We start from the raw sequence: 9523 nt of genomic DNA, 5'->3' as shown, positions 1-9523 counted from the left end.
TTACGTCACGCTTCCAGAATCGGAAATTAAAACGACAGTCTCCGTCGCTTAATGCGTTGAAATTGAAGTTGCCCTTCAGTGTGAGGACTGGTCGTGGAATAGGAGATCTGGCGAAGAGCACAGCGGCGTCCTCGACAAGGACGAGGCTCAGAGCGGTCGCTGCGAGGACTAAGCTCTCCTCGAGCTCGCTCTTCAAAATGCTTCGCTGGCAAACCAACGTGTGCGGCAGTGTGATTAGGGTTGTGTGATTGGCGCTAGTCTACAACTCACACAAGTTCCTGCTGCTAAACCACTCTAGTAGCTGGCAGCTACTAGCTGCCGCACAACCAGTAGTTCTTGACAACCGGATATTCACGCACGTATCCAGGTCCATCCTAAAACCTATCTTTCTCAAATCCTGATTTTCTCTGTAACTACCAATGAAAGCCTATGAATCCTAATTCTTATCTTGGTCGGAAATTTCGCACAGCGTCCCATAATCACAATTTCCGGCTGGAAGCTTGATTGTTGCAAATCCATGAGATTTTGGACCAATAGGATTGTAGTATGATGTAAAGACACGCAATCTTAAGTTTACGCTGATCAGAATAATCTGACCAGCTGAACTCAAATAATTGACGTGGCTGGTCACTACCATGCCATTGGCTAGTGACCACCACGTCACACTAGGATACAAGACTAGATACGAATGATTCTTATGCAAGGTTGCTCTTTGCCACACGTCACGCTGGGAGAACGATGACTCTTTCTTTGACGAATTTCATTCGTCGACCAAGCTGCCCGATGCATGTCAGCAAGCAGCAACACAAGCATAGGTTGAACAGTTTGAGCGACGAGTCACCCGACACAAATCAAAGCCACTGCGGCGATCGGTAAGATTGTCTACTGAGTCCGCCGCATAATATTTTATCCTAGGAACTAGGATATTTTGGCAAAGATTAAGCATCCCACTTCAGCTTGTCTTTGCAACATCAACGCGCATGCGTTTGGGCTGAGGTCCTCGAACCTTGCTAAACGAAGTCTTGACGTCATGATGAACCTAAAGTTTTTTTCAATTTGTGCTCTAGTTGCTCCAAGAGAGGCCATCAAAAATTGATCCTTCCATTTAACCTACCAAAATAGCTCACTGGGGTTAAGATGGTACCTATTTACCGCAAAAAGTCTAATCGACCTTAGGGGCTTTTTTTGCGCTGTCGCACTGTCTTCTCCTTCTCGTCACTGTCCACTGCCTTAGCATCCTCCCCCTCCTCCTCTTTGGCTCCACTGTCCGTCTTCTTCGCAATTGCCTCGTGTTTAGATGCCCCCGACGCGGAGCACAGGAAGAACAAGGCAATGGTGAGCAGTACGGAAATACCACCCACCGATCCAAGAGCAAGCACAGGGTTAGCATCGGCGTATGCAGCAAAGTCCATCGCCAGCTGATTGAGCGTCTTCATGATCCCGCTTTCCTCGCTGTCCAATTCCTCCTTCTTAAGCTTCTTCTTCGCTTCGACCTCGACAGCGTGCTTGGGTGCCCACGTGAGATCCGCGAACTCCTGCGCCTTCTTCAAGTCGTTGCCGAGCCAAAAGTTGTCGAACGTAATGCCATTCGTCATGGTCCACACCTCCACAGCAAGTGCACCAATGGGATCAAGGCGCGCCGGGTGTTCATCCTCGAAGTACTTCGGATTGGGGATCTTGGATGGCTTCCACACACCCTTGTAGGCTGGATTCGAAATGTACGGAGCGTAGAACTTACCCTTGTACGCCTGATTGGCTATCGTGGGTCGCCTCCACTCGCCACAGCCGGACACTTTGGCGCACTTCGAGTTGAGGATCTGTGGTACAACAAACTCTCCGTCGTCCTCGTCGTCCCAGTCCTCGGGTTTCACCACATTCGGGTCATCAATCATAGCCGGCTCGTCGTCCAGCCAGTCATTAGGCTTAACAGCGCCCTCATCCGGGATACGAGCAGGGGCGTCTTCATCCCAGTCGTCAGGCTTGGCAGCGTTCGGGTCGCGGACCTTCTTCTCGTCGACCCAGTCGTCAGGCTTTGAGTCTTCGGGATCGTCGACCTCCTTCTCTGGAATCACGGGTGGCAGGAAGTTCTTCAACAAACTGCCGCTCTTGACCGACTTCTGGTCTACGAACACCTCGAACGTGTTGTCATCGCGAATCACAGCCGTGTAGAGGTGGGTGTCCTTGTCGTTTTTGATGCTGGGCGCCTCCATCATGTGCTTCTCCTCGTACTCCTCCGACACAGGGTTCTTGTGCTGGAAGATAAGATGCAGTTTGTCGCTGTTGCCGCACTTATCGGGGCCAAACATGAGCACAAAGGGGGTCTCGTCACTGAAGGCCGAGAAGTCCTGTTTTTGCTGGTCTTGACGCAGCAGCTTAACGTAGGCGCCACCGCAGTCCAGACCCTTCTGCAGTTTCACCTCGTATTGCACCACCATTTCCTTCTTAGCGTCACTACCGTCCACTTGCAGTGGCTCGTCCAGCTTCACGGCAAGGCCGTAGTGTTGCGCCGGCTTGTTCAGCACGAGACCGCGATCGGGCGTCAGGTGCGCCGCTTCCAGTGTGAGCTCATCAAGGGCCACATCCTGGTTCGAATACTTTTCGTGTGTGCTCTTGAACCAGCGCGAACCATCAAATAACTCCTCGACCTCGAACGTCTCGGCGAATAGTGCTGACTTAGTCAACCCCTGCACCTGCTGCTTGCGCGTCTCCACCACTTGTATGTCAAAATCTTGCTGCTCTTTTGTGGTAGTGTCGTCTGCGAGCGCAGCAATGGGCAGCAACACTGCCGGCACCACCGCAACCAATGTCTTGACTCTCATTGTGAACTTCAGAATTATTAAGTAGAGAAGTATTTAAGATATGGACACATAGCCCCCCCCCCAAAGCGCTCATTTACTCTGACCACTTTCAAAAGGTATTTGGAAACTTCATCCTTTTCGTAACTGAGCTGTGAAATATTTTGAATTCTGTACAGTAAAAATGATTGATTTCAAGCGTGACATTGGTCTAAATTGGCTTCATATTTCGACCAATGACAATAATGTAAAAATGGGGGAGCTTTCACACAAAGATCGCTGTCAACAAAGAAGGAAGAGGAGCAGAGATGAACTCCCGACAGCGCACGCAGTCGCCTATCGTGACGGGTACGTCGGTGATTGCACTTAAGTACAAGAGTGGTGTGATGATGGCGGCGGATACACTGGGCTCGTACGGGTCGCTAGCGCGCTTCACGGACCAGCGCCGGCTCACCGCCGTGCACAACACGACGCTGCTGGGCGCCGGCGGCGACTTTAGCGACTTCCAGTTCATCAAGGACAAGATGGACGAGCTTGAGGTGTACGACTTTAACGAGGACGACGGATGTGACACCACAGCGCCCGAGATCTATCACTACCTGCAGCGCCTGCTCTACCACCGCCGCAACAAGTTTGACCCACTTTGGAACACCGTCGTGGTGGGTGGCCTCAACCCGGAGACGGGTAAGCCCTTCTTGGGTCAGATTACCATGATTGGTTTGGCTTTTGAGGGCGACTACGTTGCTACGGGCTTCGGCCACCACCTAGGAATGCCTCTGCTGCGAAAGCACTGGCGACCCAACATGGAGGAGGCTGATGCGCGCAATCTGCTTGAGGACTGCATGCGCGTATGCTTCTACCGTGACTGCCGCACAATTAACCGCGTGCAGTTCGCTAAGGTCGAGGCTGACGGCATCACCATCCCGGAACCTATCAAGATGGACACCAAATGGGACTACTCGCAGTTCGTCAAGACTAAGTCGGAGGTCGGGTCCTCGTGGTAATCAGAGCGACTACAGTGATGAGTGCTGGTGAACAGAGGACGACGAGGGGGGACTGCGGAAGCGGGTTTATCTTGACTAAATCTGATTTTGCGCACAGGAAGTGTCGTTCTAACGCGTCCACTTCGACAGCAGATTCTAAAAAACGAAAAAAAAGAGGAAAAACAGAATTTCGCACCTCGCTATTCAGGTTATCTTGGTTCTTATACCAGAACGCCGTTTCTAGTCTCTGCGTTTACGCTTGAAGCTCCGTGAACTGCGGTCATTTTCCGACGATGACGTCGAGCTGACCCTGTCACTACCCAACGAGTCCGAATCCGAATCCGACGAATCTGATGACGATGAATCACTGCTGCTGCTGCCGCTACTAACGCTACTGCGGCGCTTACGTCGCAATAGCGAACGGGATCCCGAACTGGTCTCCTTCTTCTTGGATTTGGCTATGTGAAGCTTAAGCTTCTTGCTCTTCTCTGCCTTCAGCTTTACCTCTTCCTGTATTAATAGTTCTGGGGGCATCTCCTTGTTAAAAGGTTGGCGCAGCTTAGGGTTTCGCAACTGCTGCGAGCGCGACGGCCGCTGCACGTATACGGCCCCGTTCTTGCATTCGTAGGTCCAGTGACCGCGCCGCAGGCATTTCTGGCACATGGCGGCTACGCTCGACGAAGACGAGGACCCTAGTCCGCGACGATGCACACGCACCTGGTCCGTGCTGGTCTCGTACATGTGGCGCCGCGCCTCCTTGCGCAGCGCCCACATACCTAGCGGAGCCTCTCCGTTCAGGCCGCCCATGCCTGTGAGTGAGATCACAATCAATGAAAATACAATAAACGCTCGCGGATACAATGTATTTTGTCCAATCGAATGAAAATACTGCAACGAGATCTAGATTTTTAAGGTAGAATGTAAGTTGAGTTTATTTTTAGGTACCGGTAGATAAATTACAAAGTCAGCCAATGGTTGGCCTTGGTACCTTGTACCAAATATCCCGAAGTTTGACGTGTCACACTTCATGTATTATCCTACGTAGGAGCGGAGGTCCTACGTAGGGTCTCATTAAACCTAGTAAAGCTTAGGCAGTAACGTAAAACGGGAAGCACTCCAAATTACATGAGACACAACGCTTTCTTCTAGCCTAGCAATAGTCGTTTTACAGTATGACATTAAGAGCTTAAGGCTGTACATGCCTAAAATTTCCCTTTTTTTGACATTTGATGCGGCGTCAATTCTCTAGATTTTAATTTATTAATAAAGTATGACACTCGACCTAAAGAAAAACTCTTACATGTAGTTTTTATGTGACTTATCAGTAGGGACTCGTACTGGAAGAAAACTCGTTCTTCAGTCCTCTATTAATTGGTAGACCTGCTACCGTTAGTGTGACGGGGTCACACAGCACCTTGCGCTAGAGGAAGTTATCTTCCGAGAGTATACAAACTCTCAGTGAACGGCAGTTCACAGGTCCCCTCTTTAATTAAAAAGGGCGAAGTGACCTAAATAAGGTAGATTGTAAACTGAGTATATTTATAGGTAGGTTAAGTTTGGGTTTAATACAAACTATTAGTTACCTATAGAAATGCAATGTCATTTACCCAATGGTTGGCTTTGAACGACCTTGGTACCTTGTACCAAATATCCCGGAGTATGACGTGTCATACTCCTGGAGTGTGAAGTGTCACACTTCATGTAGCCAGGGTACACTTAGGGCTACGTACCCCGTTACATCCTCCCCCACTTAGGTTCGGTTTACCGACCAATCAGAATGAAGAGGTGCTCGTCACAAACTCTCATTCTCAAAGTCGAAAACCATCGACATGGCCGCGCGAGCGCGGCGGAGGCTCACTTCACAGTTAGAGCCTCGAGCAGCAACCTGTGCGCTCTTCGTCTAGGTCTCCACTTCGACCGTTATCATGCCTCGTGGCACTGCAAAGAGCGGTGCTAAGACACGCTCCAAGGCTGCTGCCGGTAAGGCGCAAGCCAAGAGCACTAAGCCTCACGGCAAAGGCTCTGCACTCAAGGAGGCTACTCAGGTGGCCTCCGAGGCGATCGGATCCTCGGGTGACGCGGCTGTGGACAAGCGCGCAAGCAGGCGCCGCAGTCCGTCGCCCTCGTCTTCAGACAATCGTCCGAACCCTCGGTTCGTAGAGCGTGAGTTCAACTCGGGCAGTGACGACGATGCCGAGTCCGAGAGCACTCATGATGCTCCTGCGGGCTCTGTGGGAGGGCACAGCCCAGTGCCCAGTGAGCACAAAGATGACAGCGTGCAGTCGCCCGCTAGTGATCACGGTGATCACAGTCCCAGGACCTCTGTGAGCTCTGAGAGTCCGGCCGTTAAGGCTAAGGGCGCTCCCAAAGCTGGTGGCGATGAGGAAGAGAATCCTCGCAAACGTCTCTCGCTTGCCGAGGGTCTTGCGCGCGCTAAGGCCTCTAAAGCCGAAGGCACCAAGCCCTCAAAGTAGCGTACCGCCTCTAAGTCTCCACTCCGCGAGGAGAAGGAGACTCGACGCTCCCATCGGGGACTCTTCGATTCCTCGGATAAAGAGGACGAGAAGGAGGAGAAAGAGGGTGTTATTCCTGAACCCCGGGAGATCGCTAACGACCTCGACCAGCAGTAGGAGGATTTCCAAGCTGCCCAGAGTGTGTGGGGGGGTTCGGTGGTGGCACCGTCAGCCAGGAAGCTACCATCAACTCAAGAGGGTATTGGCCTCCCGAGGAGAGCTCTGGGGATGTCCTCTTCTTAGAGCTTCTCGTCGCTCCTCGTGTCCTTGTGGGCGGCCACACTTCTAGGGGCATCTATGAACGATCCCTTGTTCAGAAAGAACAGTTGTTCGTCGACAGCTTGGTGGCTGCTCGGTGTGTGCTTCTCGCGCTACACCGCATTCCCCTTAAGGACTTCACCACTTGTCGTAAGAACCCCGAGACCCGGGGTGGTCTCTATCCTGTTTGGGGATACCCCTGGGTTATGCCCGAGAACTGTCCCACGTGGAGTTCTTGTGAGGACATGTTCTGGGCGTGGGTGGAGTCTCTCAAGTACACGCCCACGGAGTTATGGGAACTCCATGAAGATCAGCAGCTGTCCCACATCCTGGACCAGCGTGATCTTCGTGTGAGGTTTGCCCACTTGATCAGCAAGCGTATGCTGCCAAGGGACATCCTGAAGCGCGCGGCTTCTAGCGCTCACGATGAGCGCGGGTACGGTATGTATTCATCATCCGTACCCCGTTCGGGCAAGAAGCCCCGGACTACTTATGAAGCTGCCGCCGCTTCTGTTCCCAGATTGCGACAGCCTTCGGGCAGTCAATCTGGAGCCGTTCAATGTATTCATCGACCGTACCCCGTTCGGGCAAGAAGCCCCGGACTACTTATGAAGCTGCCGCCGCTTCTGTTCCCAGATTGCGACAGCCTTCGGGCAGTCAATCTGGAGCCGTTCAATCGGCTCCCACGAGTTCTCGGAGTGGGCATAGCCCCTCCACTTCACGAGGAGCTGTCGCTTACCGCGACGCCGTTGCTCCTGAAGGATCCGCTCCACGTGGAAGTGTACTTCTCCATTCCGGTCAAGCAGGGGCGGAGGTGCCCTCGTACGAGTACGAGTACTCCGAACGCCACTCTCGTTCGAGTGCTCCGGCTGCGGGTCCGACACAGGGCCCTGAGGTAGATCGCCTCCGTCAACGTGTCCTCGTGCTTGAGATTGCACTTGGCCTTGGGACTGGCGGTGATGCTGCCGCCCAGGCCGGGAATCAGGGCGAGCTCGCTCGTCTTGCGGGCCGCCTGGACCTGTTGGACCGAGAGGTCGCGAGCCTGCATCTGCGGGTGGATCGCCGGACCTCTTCGTCCGATATGGACGAGGCCTTTCGCATGATCCGACGGATCCAGGCTCTGTTGCCACGTCCGGAGCCGCCTTCGGCACACTCCCAGACGTACGCGTATGGTGTGTACCCGGCGTACTCAGCGTACCCGGCGTATGGCTCCGGGGTCCGTTCGTACGGGGCCTCTCCGGCGTACGGTCTTGACCGCAGCCTTGCCGTTCCGACCGAGGCTTGGGTGCCTGCTCCGACGCCCTCGTCGACGTCTGTGACCGGCCCTCGTTTCGAGGAGCTGGGTCAAGGTGGGTCTGCGAGTCAGCAACCCCCTGCGGATCAAAGTACCGCTTAAGACGTCCAACATAGAACGTCAGGTGCGTCGTCATTGACTTTGGCAGGTCGATGGTGTACGACGCACCATATCTGGCCAGGACTGCAAATGGTCCGATGAAGCGGTGCTTCAGCTTGTTGCTGCCGACAGAGCTGACAGTGTCAAGAGGTAGGTTCCTCGTGTCTAGTAACACTAAGTCCCCCACTTTAAATACACTTAAGTTTCCTTTTCCATGTTTGTCGGAGTACGCCCTTTGTTTATCTTGGGCCGCTGCTATATCATCGCGGACCCTGCTGACAACGCTCAGCTTAGTATCCATAAAGGATTCCACTTGTTTCCGCAGCGAAACTGGTCTCACATCCGAGACCTGGGAGGAAAAGATTTTCCGAGCCTCTCCTCCACTTAGAATAGAGGGGTCAGTGCCTCCTCGAAGAGGGAGAGACACTCTGGGGTGACGGAAGCCGTTCAAGTAGAACGGCGTGAACCCCGTGGACGCGTGCACCGCGTTGTTGAGCGCAAACTCAACAACTGGAAGCTGCGTCGACCACGTACGTGGTGCTGCCGCGCACACACTGCGCAGAGTGTCCTCGAGCACTCGATTGACGCGCTCTGTTTGGCCGTCGGTCTGCGGATGGTCCGCAGTGGACATCTGCAGACGAGTTCTTAGTAAAGGGAACAGCGTTTTCCAAAACGCGGCAGTGAACCGCGGGTCTCGGTCCGAGACAATCGTCTCCGGGAGACCGTGATAGCGGAACACGGCATCGACGAACAACCTTGCGGTTTGTTCGCCCGTTACAGTGACGGGAACTGGAGCAAGATGTACCATCTTGCTCAGCCGACACACGAACACCACGATTCCGGTGCTGCCGTGTCCGTCGGCGGGAAGCCCAAAGATGAAGTCAAGACTCATCGACTTCCAACAATCAGCCGGTACGGGCAGGCTCTGTAGTGGAGCCGAAGAGTGCCCTGCGGGTTTGACCCGCTGACATGTTTCACATGTCTTGACGTACCGGGCGACCCACTTGTATATGTGGGTCCACCAGAAGGACTGAGAGACCGACAGAAAGGTCTTCTCGCGGCCCAAGTGGCCGCTGGAGGGCGCGTCATGCGCCTCCGCGAGGATGTCGAACTTAAGATCCTCGTCGCTGGGTACGACCACCCGTGGAGGATCAGTGGGCTCCACCCGATAATAGAGAAGGCCCTCCTTCAACTCATATCGGTGGAGCCGTGAGCGCTGTCGCGACGAGAGCCAGTCGGACTTCGCGCTCGTTCCGGCCTTAAGGAACTTGACGATAGGCGCGACAGCCTCATCGTCCCGATACGCCATGCGTATCCGATCATATAGATCCGTTGTCACCCGCGCGATGTGGGCCAACTCATAGTCGGGACGCCGAGAGAGGGCGTCCGCAAGCACGTTAAGCTTGCCCGGCTTGTATTCGACGCGGAAGTTGTATTCCGCGAAGAAGGACAGCCACCTCGCCATCCTTTGGGAGAGGTGAGGCGAGTTAGTCGCCGTCCTCAAGGACGCGTGGTCTGTGTAGATCACAAAGGGCCTAGAGCCCAGAAGGTGAACACGGAACTTCACAAGGGCATATTTCA

At 53.7% G+C, this 9523-nt stretch overlaps 3 protein-coding genes across 3 annotated transcripts; 1 reads left to right on the top strand and 2 right to left on the bottom strand.

Annotated features, from left to right (window-relative positions):
• Positions 1–1079: 1079 nt before the first annotated feature.
• Positions 1080–2825, bottom strand: PITG_19537 (calnexin, putative; the record flags this gene model as incomplete). Its single annotated transcript, XM_002996958.1, has 1 exon — positions 1080–2825. The coding sequence occupies one exon, from the start codon at positions 2817–2819 to the stop codon at positions 1173–1175; it is 1647 nt and encodes a 548-aa protein (XP_002997004.1).
• Positions 2826–3103: 278 nt separating this feature from the next.
• On the top strand, positions 3104–3799 carry PITG_19535 (proteasome subunit beta, putative; the record flags this gene model as incomplete). Its single annotated transcript, XM_002996957.1, has 1 exon — positions 3104–3799. One exon carries the CDS (start codon positions 3104–3106, stop codon positions 3797–3799), a length of 696 nt encoding a protein of 231 aa, XP_002997003.1.
• Positions 3800–4018: 219 nt separating this feature from the next.
• Positions 4019–4585, bottom strand: PITG_19536 (uncharacterized protein; the record flags this gene model as incomplete). Its single annotated transcript, XM_002996956.1, has 1 exon — positions 4019–4585. One exon carries the CDS (start codon positions 4583–4585, stop codon positions 4019–4021), a length of 567 nt encoding a protein of 188 aa, XP_002997002.1.
• Positions 4586–9523: the final 4938 nt, after the last annotated feature.

The sequence above is a fragment of the Phytophthora infestans genome, genomic scaffold (assembly GCF_000142945.1).
Source record: "Phytophthora infestans T30-4 supercont1.95 genomic scaffold, whole genome shotgun sequence".
Taxonomy (NCBI): Eukaryota; Oomycota; class Peronosporomycetes; order Peronosporales; family Peronosporaceae; genus Phytophthora; species Phytophthora infestans.
This window is presented reverse-complemented; position numbering and strand designations above follow the sequence as displayed.